At 40.2% G+C, this 26,925-nt stretch overlaps 1 protein-coding gene across 1 annotated transcript in view; it reads right to left on the bottom strand.

Moving 5' to 3' along the window:
- Positions 1-26,925, bottom strand: part of Adgb (androglobin) — a 132,588-nt gene that overhangs the window by 11,742 nt on the left and 93,921 nt on the right. Inside the window, exons 26-33 of the mRNA XM_052169749.1 lie at positions 24,060-24,244; positions 23,221-23,420; positions 16,931-16,978; positions 11,256-11,367; positions 6,953-7,125; positions 5,222-5,278; positions 4,284-4,472; positions 3,511-3,634 (exon numbers count right to left, since the gene is read on the bottom strand). Coding sequence (XP_052025709.1) covers positions 3,511-3,634; positions 4,284-4,472; positions 5,222-5,278; positions 6,953-7,125; positions 11,256-11,367; positions 16,931-16,978; positions 23,221-23,420; positions 24,060-24,244 — 1,088 coding nt within the window. The remainder of the gene's footprint in view (positions 1-3,510; positions 3,635-4,283; positions 4,473-5,221; positions 5,279-6,952; positions 7,126-11,255; positions 11,368-16,930; positions 16,979-23,220; positions 23,421-24,059; positions 24,245-26,925) is intronic.

The following is a 26,925-nucleotide window of genomic DNA, read 5'->3' as shown; positions in this document are numbered from 1 at the left end:
AAATACGAAATAAATTAAAATATATTATTTAAAATCTTATGTGGTTATTTACTACAGAGTTAGTTCTGTGTTAGTTTTCTTTGTATTGAACATATATATGTGTTTGCCTTTATATTCTCTAATGATACAGTATAGCAACTACTTAGAAAGGTTGAATTATGATTATAAGATATGTAAGGACAATTAAAGATATGCAGGAGAATGTGCACAGATTATATGAAAACACACCACCATTTACTTGAAGGGTCTTGAACCCCTGTGCAATTTGGTACACACTGTAGGTCTTGGAAGCAATCACCTTTGGACACTAGACTCAACTATAATTTAAGTAATGCAAGTTGCCAAGCCATGACAATAACTCCATAAAAGTAGTTGTGTTGGTTTGAATTTGCTTGGCCCAGGTAGGGGCCTGATTAGGAGGTATAGCCTTGTTGAAGTAGGTGTGGCCTTGTTGGAGGAAGTGTGCGGCTGTGAGGTGGGCAATGAGACCTGCCTCCTTACCATATGGGAGCCAGTTTTCTCCTAGAAGTCTTCAGATGAAGATGTGGAACTCTCAGCTCCTCCTGCACCATGCCTAGCTGGATGCTGCCACCCTCCCACCTTGATGATAATGGACTAAATCTCTGAACCTTTAAGCCAGCCCCAATTAAATGCTCTCCTTATAAGAGTTGCCTTGGCCATGGTGTTCGTTCACAGTAGTAATACTTTAACTAAGATGGAATTTAGTACAAGGGAATGAGATATTGCTGTGATGGGCCTGACTATGCTTTTATTTGGAAGAATGTGGATTTGGGGGCATTGGATATAGAAAGCAGTGGAATGCTTTAAGTGGGACTTAATGGGCTATCCTAGTAGTAATATGGAAGAGTGTTGCTGAGAGTTATTTGAACTGTGCAGACCTGGCTCAAGAGGTTCCAGTGGAGAAGAATTTTCAGTAGGTGGTCTACACACTGTTTTGTAGTATTTTGGTGAAGAATGTGGCTGTCTTTTGTCCTTCTGAAGAGGATGAGGTAAAGAGATTTATATTAGTTGCATTAACAAGTTTCAAAAAATCCCAGCAGAGGCATTGTTCTCCAGACATTGTTTGGGGGATTACATGTTTAGTCTCATGAAGATTGTTTTAATAAAAAGGAACAAGCTGAGAAAGGAAAAATATAAAATGTATGATTCAAGTAATAAAGGAGCACCAGAAAGTGAAACGGAGCTATAACCTATGTTCAAGGAGATAAGTCTATTAAGAGGGTGGTGACTTTGGGGCAAGATCCCAGACAGCTAAGCTGAGGTTCAAATATGGTGATGCACACCTTTAATCCCAGGAAACGGAGGCAAACAGAACTCTGAGTTCAAGGCCATAGTATAGAGCAAATTCCAAGTAGAGAAAAGCTTGAGTCCAGGCTTGTTAATACATGCCTTTGCTCCCAGCCTTCAGGAGACAGAGCCATGCAGATCTCTAAGTTCAAGATCAATCTACAGAATAAGTTCCAGGACAGACAAGCTTAGGCAGTGAAGGAGTTGGAAAACGGAAAGCTGGTGATAATGTAATAGAACAAGGGGGTGGTGTTCTATTCCAGCAAGCAACAGAACTTGGCAGCTTCAGACATGTGCCTCTGGCTTTAGAGTTAAAAATAGAAGGGGCTACTGGGGAAATTGATGCTGGTTGTCTGGAGTTAAGAAATTTTCAGTGATTATGAAGAGACCAGCAACATTGACATGAACTCTGGGAAAAGTTTTCTGACATCAAAAAAAAGCAGTTCTAGAGATAGCCAAGGTGGTACCTCATGCTGGAGCTGGACTTGGTAATGTGTAGGAATCACCTAGGTGGTATTGTTTTAAAGATATGAAGGGGTCGTGAAGAACAGCTGAGGCTTGGCACTCTGAGAGGCCAGGGAGGCCATTGGTAAAGATGTATCCTCAGCAGCAGATCTGGCCCAGGACTGAAGGGGTCATGCAAAGCAACTGAGGCTTGGTACCATGAAAGGTGGCTATGAGGCTATTGGTAAAGGCTACTTGCAGCACAAGTTCCCAGTGTACTGGAGATGCCAGAACTGTGGAATGATTACCAATAACAGCAGCAGAAGTGGAGTGAAGTCAACCAGACCCTAGAGTGCTACAGACTGTAAAGCTGAAGAAGTAACCCAAGCCCTTTGGAGGAGCCCAGAAGATCATGTGTAGATCCCAGACACTGGAACAAGAAGCTATAGCATTGAAGTTGTCTTAGAGACCCTAAGATTTGAGATGTCAAAGCCATGGTATACCTGCAGAGGAAATCTGCTAACAGGGAATGGAATCAGGCCAGGATAAAGAATCTTGTTACAGTCACCAAAGATGAAAAAAGTAATGGAGATCTAAAGACAGCTTTGACATAAAAAAAATGGAGATGCAGTTTGGAGTTTGCCCAGATGGTTTCCTGTCTTGTTTGGGGGATTACAGTTAAGTAACTGGATTTACCTCAGGAGAGACTTTGAACTTTGGATTTTTAACACTGTTGAGACTGCTATAGCTTGTGGGCTCTTTGGAAGCTGGACTAAATGCATTTTTTATTATGCTATGGCTAGGTATGGCCCCATAGGCTCGCGTGTCTGAATAAGCCTATGAGAGCCAAACAGTGGAATGCGATGGTGTATGCTTGGCCCAGGGAGTGTTACTATTAGGAGGTGTGGTCTTGTTGGAGTAGGTGTGGCCTTTTTGAAGGGAGTGTGTCACTGTGGGGATGGGCAATGAGACCCTCCTCCTAATCACATGGGAGCCACTCTTCTCCTAGCAACCTTCAGATGAAGATGTAGAACTCTCAGCTCCTCCTGCTCCAAGTTTGCCTGGATGCTGCCATGCTCTCGCCTTGATGATAATGGACTAGACTTCTGAACTTGTAATCCAGCCCCAATTAAATGTTGTCCTTATAAGAGTTGCTTTGGTCATAGTATCTGTTCACAGCAGTAAAACCCTAACTAAGACAGCTCTGTTTATTATTCTTAATTTTATCCTCTTATTCTTACTCTTTTATTCTTATTCTTCTTATTATTATTATTCTTACAAGAAGGTGCCATATTATTAAGCAGCAAGCCTGCCTCCAATTCCCCATGGCCACCAACACCCCGAATAACAACCTCATATCATATCTGGTTTCATCTTATCTTTTTTCTTTTAAGCACAGGGTTTCCTGTAGCCCAGGCTGGCCTTGAATTCCCTATATAGCTGAGGATGGACATGACCTCCTAATCCTCCTGCCTCTATCTTCCAAATTGTAGCGTTACAGCTATGCAGCACCACATCATATTCAACAAGTTTTCTTATATGAGGAAAACCATTTCTGCCTATGTGTGGAGAATGGGCGAATGAATCTTAGATGAGAAAATAATTATGTACAAGAGCCTTGATTATTAGAAGGCCATTTGTGTCCTCACTTGAAGCCTCATGGTCTTTCGAAATCCTAGGGACTAGAAACTCGAAATGATTCCTTATGGCTAAGGAAGCCCCACCAACATTCCTGGGCAGCTTGAGACTTCCACTGACCTTCTTCTGAGGATTTAATCTGGCTCTGAGTCACAGACAAAGTCTCAGGGCTGGGAGCGGAGGTGGTGCTTTCAACTGGTTTCTTAATGTATTGGGTCAGGTACTTCAAACGGGCCTGAGCAGCCTAGAAGACAGATGTCAGTCTGGTGAGGTCTTTGAAAAGCAGCAAGAGGTGCAGGCCAGAGCAAGGTACTCAGAAGGGAAGAAATGTGGCTTCCAAAACCAAAATTGAAAAAGAAAACACAAAGAAGGGTAGTTTAGACCAAGCCAACTCTCCGTTAACTAAGACTAAAGATCTAAGCCCTCAAGGCAGTGGTCCTCAACTCCACTTGGACTCCCTTGGTCACCCCCTCTCCAAACATATTTACATCATGATTCATAACAGTAGCAATGGAAATGATCTTATGCTTCGGGGGTCACTACAACATAAAGAATTATATTAAAGGGCCGCAGAGTTAGGAAGGTTGAGAACCTCTGCCATACGGAGGGACAGGTATTTAAACTTCACAAGGAGGAAGCACACGCTTTTCCTTCTAAGCTGTTTGTAGAAGGAAAGCAGGCATTAAACACTCGCATGCTCTCCTGCTTGAAGCTTTTCAGGGTCCGTGTGAATCCAACCCTCATGGCTAAGCAGAAAGAGTCATAGATTGGACATGTGAGCAGTCACTCAGGTCACAATCCAAATCCCAATCCCACACCTTCAGCCATAGGGCTGAGCTCCCAAACCACATCTAACAATGAAGACAGAAAGAACCGCCTTTCAGGCAGGCGACCTTGATGGCCCTCCCCGGTTCAGTGGTCTCCCAAGCTTGCTTCATTGCACGTATTTCATCTGCTCGCTCTGTGTCCTTTTTTACGTCAACATAATCTGAGTCGGTGTGTTCAGAGACCAGCCGCAAGATCCAGTAGGGTTTGTTTGGATCTTCTTGCTGAGTGTGAACAGCAGTGGGTATTTGTATTTGCTAGGGGAAAAAAAGAGTTTATAAAAATGAATGCTTTCCTCTTCTGGAAAGGGTTCACTCCCTAAACCGAGATTTCACTGTTGGCTACTTACCATACAGGAAAACAACCATAGTTTGCATAAGACTCCTGTGAGAATGCGCATTATATTCTTTCCACAGCAGCAATTACAGGGAAGGGAACAGCTTATAAACGTGTATCAGGCAGTGAATGGGCAACTTATAGCATGCTCCTATGCTGAGTGCTAAGCACTCAATTGAAAATAAACATCTGCCTGTGGGAGAACCCTGCAGGCACATATTTTAGTAAAACAGGGAAGTTCACCCCCATCGAATTCAACAGTGTGAGGCATTTGTATGAACTCTGTGACAGCTGATGGTAATGAGATGATGGGTTGGTACCTGGAACTTTGGTGCAGGGATGGCAAAAATGACAGCACTGGGTTCATGGGCATAATCGTTACCTTGTGCTGCCCAGTGGGTATATTTGTTGGATGTCAAGGAATTGAGCAGTGAAGAGTTGAGCCTGTGGAGCCGAGTCCATGGCTCAACAGATAAACCGTGCTTGCTTTGAAAGTGTGAAGAGTAGAGTTCAGAACCCCAGAGTTCCAATGCTGATGACGTGACGCAGACCGGCCCACTTGGAATGCCAGCACTCAGCAGGCAAAGATGGGATCCCCCCACCCCCGGAGCAAGCTGGCTGTCTAGACAGGCCACGAGAATGAGTTCTGGAGTCAGCTGCGGGGGCTTACCTCAATGAGTGCACTGAAAAGTGACTGAGGATGGCTGCCAACATCAATCCTGGGCCTCTATAGGCACAAGCACACATATGTCCCTTCTTACACGTGCACATAGAGACACATATTCATGCATATCACATGCACACAAGAACACCAAAAAGCACGTGTTCATGCCCATCGCTTTATGCAATCCTGGCGTAAGATTATATGCAATAAAGTTATGGGCCTTGGAGCCATGGGCATTGTAGTTCATCAATGTAATGGCCAAAAGCATTTTGGGAAAGAAAGGGTTTATTTCGGCTTACACTTTGAGGTCCATCACTGGAAGAAAGTCAGGACAAAAGCCCAATCGTGAACTGAAGCAGACATCATAGAAGAAGGCTGCTTGTGACTCATTCACTGGTTCATGCTCAGCTAATTTTCTTAGTCCAGATTCACCTGCGTAGGGAGTGTGCTGCCTATAGGGGTGTGGATCCTCCATCAATCCTCAAAGAAGATGATTTCTTATAGACATGGCCATAAACCAATCTGTACATCTCCAATTGACTTCCTAAGGGACTCTGGGCTATATCAGCTTAAAAATAAAAGCTAGCCAGTGAGGTAGGTAAGGGTGTTTGCAACCCAACCTGACGCTCTGAGTTCTATCCCCAGGACATATATGCTAGAAGGAGAGAACTGCCTCCCACACTTTGTCCTCAGACCTGCAGATATACCCATGAGTATATTCACCAGCATGCACACAAGCAAATGCGCACTCACTCGTGCACATAAACACATACAACATTTAAAGCATTTTAAGTAAAATCTAAGTTATACTTAAGGTATACTTCACAAAATTGAGTAATATAATTAACTATTTCTAGCTCTGAATGTACTTGCTCCTCTAGGTTCTTTCTGAAAGTGAGTGATACTTTAAGGTTTATAGAACCACTTACAAGGACTAGAGGCTGCAGAAATGGGTTTTGACTTTTAGATAGGAGAGGTTCACTCCTGGGCAATCAAAGAAGGAGATTCTTTATCTCCCTTATTCTCCAAGTAATTTTTCTGCCAGTTTCTCTCCCAAATTTCCATTTAATATACTGGTTTGTATGTTTTTCTGTTGATTTATTAAACACTAAAACCAAAAGCAACTTGAAGAAGAGAAGGTTTTCTTGGTTAACTAGCTTTGAGTCATAAGGTTCCGGAAGTGGGATCTTTAAGGAACCCACCAGGCAAGTTAAATGTTAAAACTGACCTGGTTGCAGAATATATTACATAAGATCAAGGCTATGTCCATCTGAAACAATGTAATCAATGAAGAGGAGGAGGTTTCAGCCACTGAATAAAGTTTTCACTTAAAATTTGGTTTCATTATTACCCAGAAGACCTTGCTTCCTATGTGATTCTCTTAGCGTTTTAATGAGAACCAAGTCTCATAGATGAGAATTCTTTTCTTTCTTACTTAAAATGTTAGCTTTTCTCTTTAAACAGCTCCGAAAGTGAGTTGACCAGGAACTTTTCCAGTATGGAGTTTTGACTGAGAGAGAGAACTGTGTAAGTGCTAACAGATGAGTGGGAGGATACAGTCAAACCTGCAAGTACTTCATGATACTCCCATGGGCACAAGAGATCTTTAAATGCAAGTGGACACGATCCCTCACTTCTGGAGTCCCCATTGCTTTCTACTGCTAACTTCCCCTCACAGTCCACTTGGCAAGTGGCCCCCAGCTCTGTTCCATAGGAGAGTATCCCGTCTGCACCCACCTGGGGTTCGAATCGAGGAGTTTGCTTTTCCTTGGCTGATCTTTCTTTCTCGGCAGACTTCTCCTTGCCTTTCCGTGTTGTTTTGGGCATTCCTACAGATTTCTGCCCTTCACTGACAGCATGGGAATCTGGGCTTCCCATGGGAACTGGTTCTTCATGCTTCTCTACTTGAGCTAAAGAGACATGACCATGGAAACCAGTGAGACCCGACATGGTAGCAAGACCTTTTCCAGTAGGGATGTGGCAAGCACCCTAGACAGATGCTTCATCTAAAGAGATTGGATTTCTTTCCTTGTAAAAAAAATTATTTCATAAGAGCTGGTTAAAATTTTTTAATTATTGAGATATAGCTAATATAGCATAAACTCAATATTGGTATATAAAAAGCAGTGGGCTTTAGAATATAAAAGTTATGCAACCATCAGATCACTAGCCACCATGTTTGCCTTGCGGATACCTAGTGTCTCCTTCATAGCACAGTTAACCTGATCATCTCTGCTCTAACCTTTACTATTCTTTTGATTGGGGATTCATTTTCTTTTCTTTCTCTACCTTTAAAGTTTGCTTTTTTAAAGCAAACTTTAAAAGCAAACTTCTTTGTGTGTGTGTGTGTGCATGTGCGTGTGCGTGTGCGTGCGTGCGTGTGTGTGTGTGTGTGTGTGTGTGTGTGTGTGACTTGTGCATATAGGTGCCTTCAAACACCAGAAGATTTCCATGAAGCTTGAACTGTGACCCACCAAGTAGGTGTTGGGAAACTGAGCCCTTGCCCTCTGCAAGGCAGTTAAGTGCTCTTTAGCATTGAGCCATCTCGCTAGACTCCGTTTTTTCTGGTTATTTTTTTTAAATATAGACAATTACATTAAGACCATGCTGCTTTTTTACACATCTGTGAAATCTCCACATTCATTTCTTACCAGTTCCTAGGCTTTTTCCATTGTGATCAGAAAGCCTAGCCTCCCAGTCTCTACCCCTGCCCAGCTGTTGAGAGTCCAGGTGTTCCTTCTTCAGCTGCCATCATCCTGATGATCTGTAGGTTTTGAGAAGTTTGTATGTATGGAAGTTTGGCGTGGAGAATTTTCTTAGGGTGGGTTGTTTGCCATGTTATTCATGCATTGTATAATCATGAATTATGTTTAAGTTTCCTCCCACTATTAAAGTGCAGTAATGAAATTTACAACTAGGTGTAGAGTTAGCCATTTCTTCTTTCAATACTAGCATTTGCTTCATGCATTCTAAACTCTGCTGTTAGATGCAGATGTTTATAATGGTTTTGTTTTATGAATATGTGGTCTCTTCAGCATTACAAAGTAACTCATGCACCCTTTTTGGTTTATGAAATCTATTTTGACAAGAGTGTGACCATTCCAGGCTGCAGTACATACATAGTATGACCTTTCAGGGTTACTATTTGTAATGTAGTAACCCTGTAATGTTGTAATGAGCGTTCCTTCCTTTTGTCATAAAATTGTTTATATCTCTGAAATTAAAGTATGTCCCTCTTATGAGCATATTCAGTTACATCACATATTGTTGTAAAGCATATTTAATATACATTAAATATAGTTGCCCAAAGGGAAGGGTCTATGTCAGATATTTTGATATTTATTTTACTACATATTATCTCATATCTTTTTCGTTCCTCTAATCTTCTGTTACTACCTTCTCTTGCTTCAAAACCATTCTCACTGCTGTAGTATTTTAACTCTCTTAGATTTTTGTTTTTCTGTGCATTTTCATTTTCTTCTTGGTGTCTCTGAGAAAGATTATAATTAAAGTAGTTTTTTATAATAGGCTTAAATTAATACCAACTAAATGTCATTAATATACAGAAACTTTTGCTCTTATATAATTCTTTCCTCTTGGTGCTGATAAAAAGTAAAAATTTGTCTGTATTCATACTGTGTACTTGAAATCTAATTGATTAACCCATAGGATACAGTCATTTTCAGGTGGCTTGCTTTACTGTTTGAGGCTTGCAAGAAATCTGTGTGCATTGGTAAGCATGCATCAGAATAAGCTATAGAATGGAAGCTTCCTACTGATTCAAATGTTATGGAAACTGTGGCTCATGTACGTGTATGTAATTTATTTAATAAATAAATTAGGACTTCAAAGGCCTTAATTACCAACATAAGGAGACAGGATTTTGATGACAGGACTTCAGAATGACAGCATTGCCTTTAGAATGAAGGCATTGCCACTGAGAACTCCTAGCCCCAGCTCAAGATCCTTCAGTGAGTCAGCCAATAGCTAGCCAGCTGTTTTAGTGAACTGTGGGTACTGAAATGGACAGAAGGTGGCACTGTTGTCTTACAATAGCATGAAGCCACTGTTCCTATAAATAACAGAAATACCCCAGGTCAAGCCCATGGGAGCTCACAGAGACTAAACTAACAATTGAAGAGCCTAGGCCACCTACAAGTATGTAGGAGATGGATAGTATGTTCTCCACGTGGGTCCCCTAATAAGTGGAGCAGGGGCTGACTCAATTCTGTTGCCTGCCCCTAGCTGGGCTGCCTAGTCTGGCCTCAGTGAGGTAGGAGGAGCCTAGTTCTGCTGAGATTTTATATGCCAGGGCAGGTTGGTACCCATGGGGGGAGCTTCCTTTTTTAGAGAAGAGGATGGGGAGCTGGGGGAGGGTGGTGTGAGGGTTAGACTGGAAGGAGAGGAGGAAAGGGGGCTGTGATCTAGATATAAAGTAAGTAACTAAATTAAGGAGAAAGAAAGAAAGAAAGAAAGAAAGAAAGAAAGAAAGAAAGAAAGAAAGAAAGAAAGAAAGAAAGAAAGAAAGAAAGAGAGGGAAGGAGGGAGGGAGGGAGGAAGGAAAGAAGGAAGGAAGGAAGGAAGGAAGGAAGGAAGGAAGGAGGCAGTGATGGTACATGCCTTTAATTCCAGCATTTGGGAGGCAGAGGCAGGTGGATTTTTTTAGTTCAAGACCAGCCTGGTCTACAGAGTGAGTTCCAGGACTGGACTGCCAGGGATATACGGAGAAAAAGTGTCTCAAAAACATAGAGAGAGAGAGAGAGAGAGAGAGAGAGAGAGAGAGAGAGAGAGAGAGAGAGAGAGAGAGAGAGGAGAGGAGGGGAGGGGAGGGGAGGGGAGGGAGGGGAGGGGAGGGGGAGGGGAGGGGAGGGGAGGGGAAATGGAAAGGAAGGGAGTGAAGACCCCAGTTCAGATCTACATCTGTATCTATATATTAGACCTGGGGTTTTGTTATACATCTGTATCTATATATTAGACCTGGGATTTTGTTATACATCTGTATCTATATATTAGACCTGGGATTTTGTTATACATCTGTATCTATATATTAGACCTGGGATTTTGTTATACATCTGTATCTATATATTAGACCTGGGATTTTGTTATACATCTGTATCTATATATTAGACCTGGGGTTTTGTTTGTTTTCTTTAATCTTGGTTTCTGTGTTTGTTTGTTTGTTTCATTTTGGTTTTGTTTGAATTCTGAGATATAAGGATGTAACGTTTGAAAAACATCAAATCATAAAGCGATTCAAGAGAGAAAGAACTCCCATGGGCTGCTCTCTAACCTCCATATTCAAGTAGGTGATTTTTTTGTTGAGTAGTCGGTGCTCTTAGCTTCTGAGTCTTCTCTTTAGTCCAGCATGACATATTTTTGAAACAATGCCTCACTATGCAACCATTATAGTTTTGGAGACTAAAGTGGCCTTGAACTCACAGAGAGCCATCTGTCTCTGTCTCCAGAGGGCTGGGATTAAGCATGTGTACTTTCAGTGTTATTGCTATTCTTTTCTAAAAACTATGAGAAATAAAATTTTATAATCATAAAAATCACCTATATTTCTTGAAAGGTGACAAGTATAATTGGTGCATGAGTTTGGCTAAATACATGAAACATATTTCAGGGCCTTAATGATGAAATATTTTTATTTTTCCTAAAGTATGAAGTAATGAATGAAACATAATATGACAGAAAATATAAGAGACTATAGATTCTGAGCAATAACATTTTAGAATTTAGTGATCAACTTACCTTTAGAACTTAGACTATAAGTGGCATGAATAATATTTAAGGCATGGGATTCGAGAGATGGCTCAGTATTAATAACATTGCTGCTGTTGCAGAGTACCAGAGTTCTATTCCCAGTACCCACATGGAGACCCCCAATCAGCTGTAACTCCAGTTCCAGGAGATTCAATGACCTCCACAGACCTCCACAGACACCGCACATGTACATGGTGTACATACATACATGCAGGCAAAATACCTATACACATGAAATAAAAGAAATGCTTTAAAAGTATTTAAGGTAACATACCTTTGATATCAATTTTCTCCATGTCTTTTAGTGCTTGAACAAATGTCAGCTGAGTTTCATTTAAAGGCCAGCTGTTATACAACACCAAGCACTGTATGATGTACTTGTAGCACTGTAAAAACGAAGAGTGTGAGTCAGGACAACCAAAAGAATCTATACAATATATGCATTGAAACCTTATTAGGTCAAGCTTATGATGTGTAATTTTTCCCACTGAAATCTGCAGCACACCTGGAATCCACCTTTATGTACAGTGTTAGCTGTGAAGAAGGACAAGAAAGTTCTCTAGACTCGATAGACAAGTCATTTTTTCTCCCTTGACTAATAGTTTCACTTCTATTATTTTTAAATCAGTTTTTCTTTTTATGTTGGCTAGTTTTATGTCAATTTGACATAGGCTAGAGCCATTTAAAGGAGGGAACTTCAAATGAGAAAATGCCTTCCTAAAAATCAGGGTGTGGGCAAGTCCATAGTACATTTTCTTAATTAGTGATTGATGTGGGAGGAGGGCCCATTCCATTGTGGGTGGGGCCATCCCTGGGTTCTATAAAAAAGAAAGTTGAGCAAGCCAGAGGGAGCAAACCAATAAGCAGCACCCATCCACAGCTTCTGTATCAGCTCCTATCTCCAGTCTCCAGCTCTGTTTGAATTCCTTCGATGACAAACTGTGATGCCCAAGAGTAAGTCAAATAAACTCTTTCCTTTCCAGCTCACTTTTGATTTTGGAGAATCAACAGTGATTAATAAGAGACCAGAACCAACTACTAAAACCTTGCTTTGCTGGGACAATGAATGGTTTTGTGAAGAGTCTTCCAAATGATACTGATTTTGATGGCAGGAAAGGGTCATTGACAACAGCTGAGGCTTGATACATGAAAGGCCAGAAGAGGTCACTGGTGAAGGTGTAGCCTCAGTGGTAAGTTATGGTCCAGGACTGAAGGGGTCATGCAAAGAAGTTGAGGCTTGGTACTGGGGAAAGAAGCTAGATGAAGCTATTGGTGAAAGTGCATCCCAGCTATGGTAGAACTGTAGTTCTGCTACAGAAGTGTAGTCCAACATTGTGGAGATACTAGTACCACAGACTGAATATTGAGAGCACAATAGCATTGGAGTGGAGCCTCCCTAAGCTTAGAAGACAGGCTGTGTGTGCTGCAGATGAAGCCAGGGAGGTGGTCCAAGCCCTTTGGTAGAGTCCAGACATTGGCCATTGAGTTATTTACAGTTTAAATCTGGTTTTGTTTGGATTTGATTGTGACTGTGCCTTGGTTCTTAGAGATCACAGTTGAGAGATAGTGGATTCTAAAAGACTTTGAATTTTAAAAGAGATAGGTATTTCAAAGAGACTGAAATTATATCTTTGCATTTTTAAAAATTGTGAGACTTTTAAACTTCTCTACTTTCTTACTTTTTACTCATGTTACTTCTATACTAACCAATATTAATTATCACTATAAAGATTGTTTATTGCAGTGACTCAACCTGTGACCCTTTTTAGGGATAGAATAACGCTTAAACAGGGTCAAACATTCCTGATATCCTGAATATAAGATATTTATATTATGATTCCTATCAGTAGCAAAATTACAGTTAGGATGTTGCCACAAAAATAATTTTATAGTTTTGGGTCACCATAGCATGAGGAACTACTATATTAAAGAGTCATAGCATTAGGAAGGTTGAGAAACACTAGTTTAGGATGTCTTAATATTTGAAAAGGAAAGTTTTCTTTGTTCTTCCTTTTCAACAATGACTTATTCAGATTACAATTCACCCTTATAAATTTAAGAATAATTTCAGATAATTTTTTTGGAATGGTGAGAGTTTTTATCTGGATTATGATTGCACTGAATTTCAAGGTTCACTGCAGGCTACTTGGCAAATGGAGGGAAAGATGAAGGTGTGGTCTTGTACTGGCTGGTTTTATGTGTCAATGTGACACAAGCTGCGATTATCACAGAGAAAGGAGCTTCAGGTGAGGAAATGCCTTCATAAGGTCTAGCTGTAAGGCATTTTCTCAATTAGAGATCAAGGAGAGAGGGCCTGTGTGGGTGGTACCATCTCTGGGCTGGTGCTCTTGTATTCTATAAGAAAGCAAGCTGAACAAGCCAGGGGAAGCAAGCCAGTAAGAAACATCCCCCACCCCATGGCCTCTGCACCAGCTTCTGTATCCTGACCTGCTTCAGTTCCAGTTCTGACCTCCTTTGGTGTTGAACAGCAATTTGGGAGTACAAGCTGAATAAAACCTTTCCTTCCCGACTTGCTTCTTGGTCATGATGTTTGTGCAGGAATAGAAACACTGACTAAGACAAATTGGTACCAGGAGTGGGGTATTTATGTGACATCCTGACCATGTTTTGGAGAGGACTGTGGAAGAACTTTGGAACTTTGGACTAGAAGAACCATTTGGTATTAAGGGCTCTGTGGGATGTTGTGTAGGAGCTTGGAATATAATGTTGAGAACTATGCAGAAGATGGAGGCCTGGCTTGTGAAATTTCAGAGGGAAGTTTAAAGACTCTTATCAGGGCCATTGCTATTTTAATTGTGAAGATTCTATGGTTTTGGTTTAGCTGGGGCTGAAGAATCATCTGTGATTAACAAGCAAAACCTTTGCATTACTGGGACTATCTATGCTGGCTAGCTGGGGCTAATAAATGAGTGGTGATTAAGAAGAGACCAGCATCATTGAGGTGAAATCTTCTGAGAAGTATTTTCTGAGAGCACAGAGTCTGTGATCCAGAGATAGCCAAGGTTGTATCTTGTACTGTGGCTGCACTTGATAATGTGCAAGAGTCACTCCTGTGGTACTGGTTTTGAAGGCATGAAGGGGTCATGAAGAACAGGTGAGTCTTGGCACTGTGAGAGGCCACAGAAGGCCATTGGTGAAGGCACAGCCTCAGTTGCAATTGATGGCCCAGGACTAAAGGGGTCATGCAACGGAGTTAAGCTTTGGAACCATGAAGAGAGCCTAAGAGAGGCTATTGGTGAAGCCTAGTTGTAGCAGAATACAGCAGTGTTTTGGAGATGCCAGTACCATGAGATGACCACCAAGAGCAGCAGCAGCAGTGGAGTACAGGCAGCTGAAGCCTAGAAGACAAGGTGTGTGCTACATAAGGCAGAGCTGGAGAAGTGACCCAAGCCCTTGGAGGAGCCCGGAAGATTGTGAATGGATCCTAGACATTGGACAGTTGGAGTTTGATTTTGCTTTTGATTGTGACTGTGTCCTAATATTTTTCAGTCTTAAAGTAAGAAGGTATTTTAGTGGAGCTCACAGTTAAGAGACTTTGACTTTTAAAAGATATTGGATATTTTAATGAGATTGAACTTTTAATACATAAAGACTGTGGGACTTTTAAAGTTATTTAGATCTTGGGGATGAATAAGAAAGTAAGGGTTGAGGTTTAATAGTGATGTGTTTGTGTAGCAAGTTGACAAGGGGTCAACTGTACTAGCTGGTTTTGTGTGTCAACTTGACACAAGCTGGAGTTATCACAGAGAAAGGAGCTTCAGTTGGGGAAATGCCTCCATGAGATCCAGTTGTGGGGCATTTTCTCAATTACTGACCAAGGGGGGAGGGCCTTGTGGGTGGTGCCATCCCTAGGCTGGTAGTCTTGGATTCTATAAGAAAGCAAGCTGATCAAGCCAGGGGAAGCAATCCAGTAAGTAACATCTCTCCATGGCCTCTGCATCAGCTCCTGCTTCCTGACCTGCTTGAGTTCCAGTCCTGACCTCCATTGGTGATCAACAGCAATGTGGAAGGTGGAAGCTAAATAAACCTTTTCCTCCTCAACTTGCTTCTTGGTCATGATGTTTTGCAGGAATAGAACCCCTGACTAAGAAAGGTCTGTTGTTATGTATTGTAATGCTAGGTGCTACTAGCTGTCCCAGAAATGAGAGAGTCCAAACTTAGATCCAAGTGACGCTTTATTACCTTGCCCCCAAGTTATTTCTGATTAGTAAATGAAGATGCTAGTAGCCAATAACTGGGCAGTTTAGGTTTCCTGGCTTGGGATCTGAGGAAAACTATGAGGGGTAGAAGAAGGTGGAGAGTGGAGGAAGCCACCATGGGTTAGTTGAGTCACAAAATAATGGCCATGTGGGTTGGCAAACTGGATCTTAATCAACACAGACAAAACATGGAAAATTATATAATGGAATTATTGGCTGCGAAATAGAAATAACATCATAGAGGATAAACATATTCCCAGCTCTTGTGTTTATTAAGGCTTACTGTAAATATAAAAGTTGTGTGTAACCCTGAGATTTCATCTTACACCAGTCAGAATGTCTAAGATTAAAAATTCAGGAGACAGCAGGTGTTGGAGAGGGTGTGGAGAAAGAGGAACACTCCTCCACTGCTGGTGGGGTTGCAAATTGGTACAACCACTCTGGAAATCAGTCTGGCGGTTCCTCAGAAAACTGGGCACCTCACTTCCAGAAGATCCTGCTATACCACTCCTGGGAATATACCCAGAGGATTCCCCACCATGTAATAAGGATACATGCTCTACTATGTTCATAGCAGCCCTATTTATAATTGCCAGAAGTTGGAAAGAACCCAGGTATCCCTCAACAGAAGAGTGGATGCAAAAAATGTGGTATATCTACACAATGGAGTACTATTCAGCCATTAGAAACAATGAATTCATGAAATTCTTAGGCAAATGGATGGAGCTAGAGAACATCATACTAAGTGAGGTAAGCCAGACTCAAAAGGTGAATCATGGTATGCACTCACTAATAAGTGGATATTAACCTAGAAAACTGGAATACCCGAAACATAATCCACACATCAAATGAGATACAAGAAGAACGGAGGAGTGGCCCCTTGTTCTGGAAAGACTCAGTGAAACAGTATTCAGCAAAACCAGAACGGGGAAGTGGGAAGGGGTAGGTGGGAGGACAGGGGAAGAGAAGGGGGCTTACGGGACTTTCGGGGAGTGGGGGGCTAGAAAAGGGGAAATCATTTGAAATGTAAATAAAAAATTATATCGAATAAAAAAAAAGAAAAAAATGTATCAAAATACAACTTCTGCCTGTTTTAACTCCCTTGTGCTGTTTGTCTGAGAGATGCATTTCACAGACCCTTGTCTAGAATTTTAAATAATAAATGACTTTACAGAAAAAAAAAGTTGTGTGTGTATTTTCTCTGGAAATTAAGTCATTAAAAGCAGGGTAAAAACCCCAGATTGAGATTTTAAAAAATTTACAATATATTACCACCCAATGTTGGGCAAAAATTCACTTTAAAAATTAATTTCAGATTCCCAAACAAAAAGCACAAGCTTCCCTGTAAAATTGGTTTCTTAGTAAAGTCAGTTTTTCACCAAACCTCTGGTTTTCCCCCAAACCATGCAGGATTCCAGACAAAGACTAAAATGTGTGCTACTTTGGTACCCATAATTCCAGTGTTTATGGTGTAAGCTAAAACATAGCTGTGTCCCCCAACCCAAAGAGAAACAACACACCAAGTGGCAGGTTCGAACTTCAGACTGGGGTCTTCCCAAATGCTGCTCTATGCTGCCCTGGAGATGCAGCTTTAACGTGCAGATGCTAAACACCCCTGCTGAGCAGTGAAGAAATGTCCTGCTGCTCAGAGAGCAAAAAGCAAGGCTGCATGCCTCTGGTAATCAAAAAAAATGATAAGAAGTTAAATAAATTAAGATGTCCACGCTACCTTAGGCAACTGGTTTTCTTCAACGTAGGCTCCACGGGACTGCTTGGCCTAGCACATGACACATACATGATGGCTTGAGAATAGGGTTATACAGTAAATATAATGAAATTTAAATAAAGTTAAATATTAAAAGAAATTGGGTTTCTTGTGAGTCTGAGGTCTGCGTAATGTACAGAACAAATCCAGGTCAGCTCGGGCTACACAGAGGAACCCTATCTCAATAAATAATAACAACTGTTTGAAATTGTTTTAATTATCAATATAAAGATGGGAATAACTTCAGTGGTTATAATGGAATTACAAATCCTCTATGAGAGGGCAAAATAGAGCAAACCTAAATTAAAAAGAGGCTGCTAAATTAAATCAATTTATACTCTTGATGACTTTGGGCTGCTGGACCAAGGAAATGCTGTTTTGCGAGAGGGGCTCTGTATTTGTGTTAACAGGAAATTTAAAATGGCTTTGGACTCCTTCCAAAGTAGTAAGGATCAAATTTGATAGAGGAAGGTGCCCTAAAGATCTTGCATTAGAAAAAGAAATCAAAATGACCGCAAGTCAGGTAACATGATTTGCTAATCCTTCTCCATAGGAGCAGCCCTGAAAGTGGCAGGGCCATAGAAATGTCTCTAACCCGACTTCAGCTACACTTAGCCAATGGGTCTTGTCAGACACAGAGTCCTCATGGCATCCTGTCATGCAGCATGACAACAGATGGATATTGCAGCTTGAGTATTTGATCACACTAACTCATAAAGAAAGACAGTTGTAGTTCACCTGCTCAAACAAGAAACACAAATTCATCCTGAACTCATCTGTTCACCTTGCACATTCCATAGAAATATCTTTATAGAACTAAATAATGGTTGTAAGGTTTATATATTACAGAATGAAATACCAGGTGGGCAGCCCTGACAAGATTCACCCTCAGGGATGCTGAGATGACCTGCTGTTCCAGCTCTCTGCCTGATTCTGTCTCAACTGATGCTGTTTCCAGAGATTTGCTTCCAGAACAATTTCAGGAAAGTCTGCTAATCTCTGATGACTTGGGTCCATTCAGCCTTTCAGACTGTTCCAGTCAGAATGTCATTTAAACCCTGATCTTTTGCAGCACATAAAGACTGGACAACAAATAATGCAAGCTAGCCTTATTTTGATTTAAGTATTTTTTTCAATTTCTTTTTGGGGCCCAACAGGAATTCTTTACCCCAATTCAGCAGAAAAGCAATTATTAAAAATACAAACAAGTAAGCAAAGAACATCATCTTAATCCCTTAAGTTGGAATGTATAGTTTTGATTATTTTATAAATTACAGATTTGTTGTTATTTTAAGGGATAATTTATGAATAATTATGGTCTTGGACAGAAAAGAAACAAAATAGGGAGCTTGGACTTAGGGATTTCTCTTTTCTTTCTTCTCTATCCTTCTTTCTTAGGCAAAGGGAAGGGGGTTGAAAAGGAAAAATGGGGAGATAGTATAAGAAATTAGGCAGATATGGATGAATTATTAAGTCTACTCTTAAACAAAAGCATTTTATAGCAATCTTACACTGATAGAGATCTTTATATTTTGTTGCAGAATTGAGGTTTTATTTTGTTACATTGATACAGAATTTTATATATTGTCACAGGTTTAAGGTTTACATTGGCATAAATCTTTGTATATTGATACAAAATTTAAGATTTTGTTACTCTTAGGCGTTGTCCCTATGCAACACATTTAAAAATCCCAGTTCTTTTAATAAACTGTTTAGGATAACTAAGTAACGCAAGTTAATAGTCAAATAGTCAAACTTATGGTCTTATTACATACTACTTTACTAAATTGCAATAAAATATTTTCAAAGTTATTCAAATAGAAAATAGCTAAAAATAAGCAATGTTTAACAATTCACATATGCTATATATAGATAGTCTTCAAAAGCATCAGAGCTCCACAGAATATAACATTTAGAATCATTTCATTATTAAAGGATCTTATGGCTATTAGACAGAGTTCTTTCTGGAAGCACCCCCATTCTGTGTTAAAGAAGAAAAGAACAACTATAACCTCCATTTGGAGTTGCTATAATTGTGAAAAGCTGGCCACTGGGTGAGAAATGCCCTATCTGCAGACAGAATGCAGTCCACAAAGGACAAACAGACACAAAATAGTTGATTGATAAGTTCTGATAACAGGTTAAGTTACTCCTTCATAATTCCTGTTTCACTTAAGGTCTGTCAGATGTTTTGGGCCAGAAAGCTGAAGATAGATGCTCCAACATCATAAGCAATATTGGGGGTTGTCCAGGTAATAATCTATCTCTGTCATTTCTATAATTTTTGAAGCCATGTCCCTATACTTTCTGTATAGTCAAAAAACATTTATTCCTTCTCAAATCTCTGATGAGGTTGAAGACAAGTTAGTTATAGTCTCACAATTTATCTTAAGTTGTTTAGGATTTAAGATGATGTTCTAGGTCTAAAAAGATGTTTGAGAATGATAATACGTTAAAATAATAACTTGTATTATAAATTTTATATATAAAATTCTAACTCAACAAAATAGGATTGATGATAAAATACTTTATCAATAAATTGCCAAATATAATGGATTGGACATTATAAATGTATACCTTATACTTTTCATAATTGTTATAATTGTATTCAGTTTGTATCTGAGAAAAAATGAGGCTTTTATTGGACTAAAAAGGAGAACTGTTGAGATTTGGGTCTTTTGCTGTATATTGAAATGCTAAGTGCAGGTCCCCAAGACCTGGTTGCCCCACAGACGAGAGAGTCTGCACCTAAGTAATGTTCTATGGCCTTGACCCCAAGTTATTTCTGATTAGTAAATAAGTATGCCAGAAGTCAATAGCTGGGCAGAGGAGACACAGATGGGGCTTAGGGTTCCAGGCTTGGGATCAGAGGGAAACCACGAGGGCTAGAAGAAGGTGAAGAGAGGAGAAACCATCATGGGTTAGGTAAGTCATAAAATACTGGCCATCTGGGTTGACCAATTGGAGTTAAGAGCAGCCCAGACAAAACATGGCAAATTATACAATAGAATTTGGCTGCGAAATAGATATAATAACATAGAGGATAGATATTTGCCCAGCTCTTGTGTTGATTAAGGCATACTGTAAATATGAAGGGTGTGTGTGTCTTTTCTCTGGAAACTAAATGATTAAAGGCAGGGTAAAGATCCCAGATAGAGATAAAAAAAAATTGTACAACAGGGAGGCTTGTATATAGCACTTCCCCAATCTTAAGCCTGACTTTAAAAGTTTACTAAAGTCTTTCTGACTGTGTGTCACTTGACTGAAAAGCACAGACTACTTCTCTTAAGAAGAAAGGTCACTTGCAGTGTTTGGGTGGCTTACTGACTTTCAGTGCCCTGCATTTAAGTGTAAATGTTCATTGTGTGGAGAACTTGAGTGTGCTTGCTGAGGTCAACTGCCAGTCATTTTACAATTACAATGCTGTTCAGTAAGAAAGCCATTGTGTTGTCTCCTGTTCCTGTGTTGATTCAGAGCAACGCCCAATGACCGGTGTGACTCTAGCAGCAGAGCTGATGGTTAAGGGCACAATGTCACAAGGGGGAGCAGTGTCGATTCAAGTCCTGCTTTTGCGGATGCCAGCCGATTGCTGCTGGGTGGGTCACTGTGGCTCTCTGTGCCAGGTCTCTTCATGTTATATGGGAACTATAAGGATGCATGGTTAATGGTTAACCGGAACACTGGGGAGCTGTGCCATACAAAGGGTTGAATAAATTCAGATGCATTGTACATGGCAAGCTTCTAAAATCTCCTTAGTTCCAAGACTTGGGTATTCTGTCGGAATTTTTTAGGCATGTATAGACAAGTAATTATCTTATCTACAAATAACTTAGTTCACTTACTTAGCTACTAGCCAGTTTGATCCTCTACTGCAATAATGTTGCAATGTTATTAAATAGTATCAATAATACTGAGGATTTTTTCTTATGCTATTTTAAAAAAATGACAAGTCCATATATTAATATATTATTTCATATACATTTCTAGATGAAGGCTCTTGGTGTATAGGATTTGTGTTATTTTTACATTAAGCATCTGTAAGTAGGAGGTAAGCATGTCTGAGAATCACACAACTACTCTCATGTAGTCTGTTTCTATAAAATCATCATAAGAATCTAGGTGCAGGAGGACCTCAGGACTCTAATTTCAGCACTTGGGAGGTTGAGGTTTGTGGGCTATTGCAAGTAAGGCCAGCTTGGAACACAAAGCAAGTTCCAGGTCAGTCACAGGCTGTAGAGTGAGACCCTGTCTCAAATGCCCTATTCAAATAAGACAAGATAGTTCGTGTGTTTTCCAGAAAATACTATTCTTTGATTTGTTCCATAAGACAGCTGATGATGTGGTATTTAGCAAGGGAAAACTTTAAAGGTATTATAATTATAATTGCAATTTTTATCACATTGTTGAGATTGATATTTCCTTATTAATGGGTTTTGCCAAACTCATTTCTCACCCACCACTAGCTTTGCAAGCAGAGACTAGCCTGTGCTACTCAATAGCCTTCGAGTCCTGTACCATTTTCTTGTGTTTGGTAAAGTTATGCCTCTGTGTTTTCGTCAGTCTTATGAGTTGCACATATGCTTTAGAATCATAAAAAGCCAAACGATGGATAATTCACTTTGAGGAGTTTTGTTTGTAGTTTCATTGGCTTATTTTCACGTCATTCTCAGACCCATGTCTTCTTCAATGAGTTACTTGGTGGCTCATTTCTAACTCTGGTTGTCTGGGCTTAGTTCACATACTTCTGAACATCCGTTGCTCACTGATTAAGTGGCAAGTCAGTATTTCATTAAACACACATTAATGTTGCTGACAAAGTACAATTTTAGAGTTTTTATTAAAAACTCATTATTGAGTTCTGTGTTTCATAAATACTCAGTTGATTTTTTAACTAAAAGATTATTTAACATTCTTTATCATGTTTTCACATTTGTGGGCTTCTAAAACTATTTATTATTAATATATTTATAACTGCATTATGCTAATACTGTCCATCTATAGGTACTTTGGTTTTTATTGAGGGATCTATTAATTTTTCATCACAAACTATTTATCTTTTCAAAAACAAGTACTTTAGTTTTGCATGTGCATGCATACACAGACAGGGGTCCTGAGAGATCAGAGAAAATTCTGTCTCTGGAGCTGGAGTTGTAGCAGGAGTTGAGCCCCCTTGTGTGGGTGCTGAGAACCAAACTTGTATCCTTTACAAGAGCAACAAGCATTCTTAACCCCTAAGCTATCCCTCCAGCTCCAAATCTGTCTTTTAAGCTATCCTGAATGGAATAGGGAATGCCTGAGGGAATGAAATACTTCTCCTGAAAGTGTGGGGATCTGTATTCAAATTTCAACAACCCTTTTAAGGGTAGGTGCAGTGGCTGCATCTGTAAGTCAGTGTTCCTGTGGCAAGATAGGGGCTGGAGGTGGGAGTGTCCCTGAAAGTTCTGGGTCAGCTAACCCAAGTATGTGTTGTAGAAACAACAAAGAGACCCTGTTACAAATGAGATAGAAGGCAAGGACCTCCACCAGAGCTGTCCTCTGGCTTTTCATAGTATGCCTCGACACAAGTGTTTCCATACTCACACGCAGAAGTACTGACATGCACACATGAGAAGTTATCAAATGTCCAGCGTAGGCCAAGACAAAGACACTAAAATTAGAAATTTCAAATCCCCAAGATGGTTCCTATTCTGCTCCTCAGCTTTATCAGGTTCCAGGATGCCCACACTGAACATTTCAATTGGATTACTGACTTACATTTTTTTCTACACCATTCCAGTAGTCGTTTGGTTTCTCTTGAGTTCAATAGTTGAGTGTCTTCACATTAATTGAGACCACTGCTTCTTGATTCATTCTTTCAATTTTTACATCCGTCTCTAATGATGTCTAAGTCATACAATCTTGACCATCATCACAGTTATTGCCCTGTTTATGTTCTGTGATGTAAGTTCTTCCCTCTCTTTACATGTATGTGTTCATTCTGTGTGCCTGTGCATGCGTGAATATGGGACACCAGTGGGTGCACATGTGTGTCGAGGCTAGAGTCAGCTTAGAGTTTCTTTCTCAGTCTTTCTCTACCTTATTTTTGAGACAGGCTCTCTAACTAGATCCAGAACTTGCTATCTTTTCCCCAGCTAACTGGCAAGTGACATCTGCTTGTCTAGGCCTCCCGGGCCGCAGTTATACACATACATTTTTTACCCACTGAACCATCCTACTAGTCTCAAATAAATAACTGTTGTTTTCAGTTAATGTACCTGTTGTGGTGTGCTAGAATTTTCTTCAATAGTGGGTATGTTCAAAACTTCTTCCTCCAGCAGGGGCATTCCTGCTTCTGTTAGGCCACCTCCAGGTCTTCCTTTGAAGGATTTCTGACCTGCTTGGCCAGTTTTCTTCTTGGTCAGCACTTCTGGTTCTTTCTTAGGTGAGATGTGAGTTAAGAGAATTTGCTTGCTAGCTAAAGAGGAGAAATACTATGTTAGAATATTTGGTATTACTGAATAAATAATAGGTTACATATAAACATATAGAATATAACATACTTAAAAGGACATGATTATTTTAAGATAAAAAATGTAACATTAGATTATTAAATTTTTTTCTGGTGTTAGAGAAATGTATTAAGAAATTTCATGTGGGGCTGGAGAGCTAGCTCCTCAGTTAAGAACACATGCTGCTCCGGACGAGGATCCTAGCTTAGTTCCCAGAATCCACATGGCGCCTTAAAAACACCAGTGGCCCCAGTACCAAAAGATCCAACTCCTCCTGACCTCTGTGGGACCAGGCATCCACATGATGCCCGCTCAGATATGTAGGCAAACACCCATATACATACACATCAATAAATCTTAAAAAATAAAAGCAGGCTTATGTCTAACAAATAATTTTTCTCAAAGAACAGTCTTAAAAAGAGAACCCTGACAATCTATTGTTTTTTGGAGCTTACGTAGGCATAGAATTAAAATGGCATCACTGGGGTTGGCCCTAGTGTTTATCAGTATCAAGTTTTGATTTTTTCTTTTTTAACCATTTTAAATGCCACAGCAACACAAGCCTCTGTCTCTAAGTGGAGGTCAAACTTCAGACAGGGACTCACACTGGGAGCTCAACGCTTTTTCATTCCCAAGGAAGTAGAAGGCCGGGATAATGGCTTGCCCTTTGCCCACAGTGCTCACGATGATCTCCTCACTTTCCAGAACCTGCAGCTTGATGAAGGCGTCGGGCTTGGAAGTGCGGACCTGTATCGTAATCGACTGTGCCACTGTCACCTTAATGGAGTACCTGTTGTGAGAAAGGTTATCTCCGTGAGCGAATACACGCACTGGCCTGTCCCTTAAGTCAGTAAAGAAAATGCTGTGATGGTTCTCATGTAACTGTCTGAAAGTAATACAGCTTTGTAAGGCCCACAGCCACGCTAAAACCTCAGAGTCCCTGCAGACTTTGACAAAAGAGCCCAATTCCATACCGCTCAGAAAAACAGTATCATATGTTTGTCTTTAGAAAATCCCAAAGAGTAAACGCATCTTCCAGTTAAGTATGACAAGAAGACGCTTATGAAGCAGTATAGATCGAAAAGCTACCATCTCTGACAGTCATGTGACCACCACTAGGTGTATTTTTTAATTAAAAAAATAATATTGCAGTGTGTGTGTGTGTGTGTGTGTGTGTGTGTGTGATGGAGTAGGGTTGAGAGAGAGAATGAGAACAAGACAGATAGTAAGAGTGAGAGATTAATTTTTGTTGTTTTTTTTTTCTCTAGTAATTCTTCACAAATGCCGATGATCTATTATAGACTTTCAATGTTTCTAAGTGAATGAAAAGAAAACAAAAGGCAAGTCAGGTGAGCCCATCCCTTTGGCCAGGGTGGTCCGCCTTCCCTTCCGCAGGCCCCGCCCTGTTTGCTCTTGTCACCAGCTCCTCTCCCACACTTCCCACTCACTTGCTGAGCATAAACCCAGAGCCTCGCTTTGCGCTGGCCGGGATTCCAAGCGGTGTGTGCTTCCCATACGGAAACTTCTGGGTTTGTCTTCTGGACTCTTGGGAGAGTCCAGCAGGGCTGAAGGGATCATTGGTGCCTTGTCTTTAGAAACCTGTCATCCCGAAGTAAAGCAGCTTCATGCTGTCCCTTCTCTTCAGGTCTGCTCTCTCAGGCCCCTCGGCCATTGACAGCCCACGCTTGTCGGAGAAACAATGCTTTGCTCTCATTTATAGACTGATAAAAATGGAATCCAGGGTCCTGGATGGAAGCCTCAAGCCGAGCTCTCTTCAAAGGGTCCCGCGGCTGTTACTGATATTTACAAGCAAGAACTCTTTCCTGCTTATCACCTACAATTAGCTTCTGCCCTGTGTTCTCGCCTGAAGTAAATGATGTCATCCAGACATGTCCCGTCCTGAGGCGAGCCCAACCAGTCTAGGCTGTCAATTTTACCTCAGTGTTTTAAAATGTTTTCTTTCCAGATTCACACACCTCTATAGGATTGGTTCAAATTGTATCTCTTCTCCCTACAAAAGCCATGTTGGAGCCCTCATAAGGTCATCTTATGTAGAGATAATTTATCACAGGAAAACCCAAAGGATGAGGCCAAATCAATATGGCTTCAGAATAACAGGGTAGGATTTAGGAACAGCCACACAATAAAACACTGTACAAAGATGAAAACAGAGATCTGAATGATGTGCCCACAAGCAAGAGAACACCAGCAAACATAGAATACTGAGAGGAAGTCAAGACACAGATTCTTTCAAGAATGCTCTGCAGACCCCTACGCTGGTGACAACTTCAGAGTGAACTTCCAGAGTGTGAAATGAGACAGTTTTGTCAGCCACCCAGTGTTGTGCCAAGACCTTGCCAGGACAGCTATAGCAGACCCATTCACTGAAGTGCCCGTTGCCAGGGTTATCACCTAAGCTATCTTACAACTGTCTGTCCCTGTGCCATTTTAATATTCCTTTCATTCAGATCAACATCTGGCAGCCATCTCAGTTAATCTGTTAATAATCTATACTTTAAATAACTGAATATAATTTTATAATAATATAATGATAGTTTTTGTCCTGGAAATTACATTGATTTTTTTTCAAATTCATGTATTATAAACATATTTTTGACTCAAATTTGATAATTTCAGTTTTCTTAAAACTCTTTAAAGTATTGTTACTGTTAAGGTAAAAGCCTCTATTTTTTGTGTTAGGAGGCCATGCTGGTAAGCATATTAATCATTCTTTTTTATTCTTTTGTTTTGTTTTGTTTTGTTTTTGCTTTCCTTTTTCCAATTTTCTTTTTCATACAGACAATGTTGAAAATATGTTACAGGAAGACAAACTGAGAGGCAAATCCACAACTTGTATGCCTGCATTTCAGTGCACCCTCAGAATGGTCTTTATGTCTTCACCTAGGTATAAAATACGCTCGTGTAGAAAGCCAAATGTGTGCTTGAGGCTGTGCTATATACATCATTCTATAGTTGAATGATATTACTTATTTAGTTTTTAGGAATTACATTTTAAGGGGGACCATTTCTGTATTAAAGTTATTATAGGAAAAATCAGGCAAAGAATATTGCTTGTTGAATTTTATCATAGACTTAGTTTTTCCTTCTGAAAGCCAACTCACCTATATATGGTTCCTTTAAAATATATCATCTCTTCCATATAATAAAGCCCTAGAAATAGGTTTTTTTTTTCCTAGGCACCATACATCATTCTTGACATGGCTTTAACAATAAAGACCATTCCTCTCATGACTTTAACCACATCAATGATTGCACAGTCACATCAGTGACTATGGACAATCATAAAACAGTGAAAACATTTTGATTTTATTAATAAATGATTATTTCATGGTGCTCCCATTTTTACGATTTTAGAAGTGGTAAGCTATGACCAGAAAGAAATGATGTACAAGACAATAGCAAAGCTAAAACCTAAGGCTAGTTGTTGGTTTTCTGATTATGAATGACATG

This window comes from Apodemus sylvaticus, chromosome 23, assembly GCF_947179515.1.
Source record: "Apodemus sylvaticus chromosome 23, mApoSyl1.1, whole genome shotgun sequence".
Lineage (NCBI taxonomy): Eukaryota > Metazoa > Chordata > Mammalia > Rodentia > Muridae > Apodemus > Apodemus sylvaticus.
This window is presented reverse-complemented; position numbering and strand designations above follow the sequence as displayed.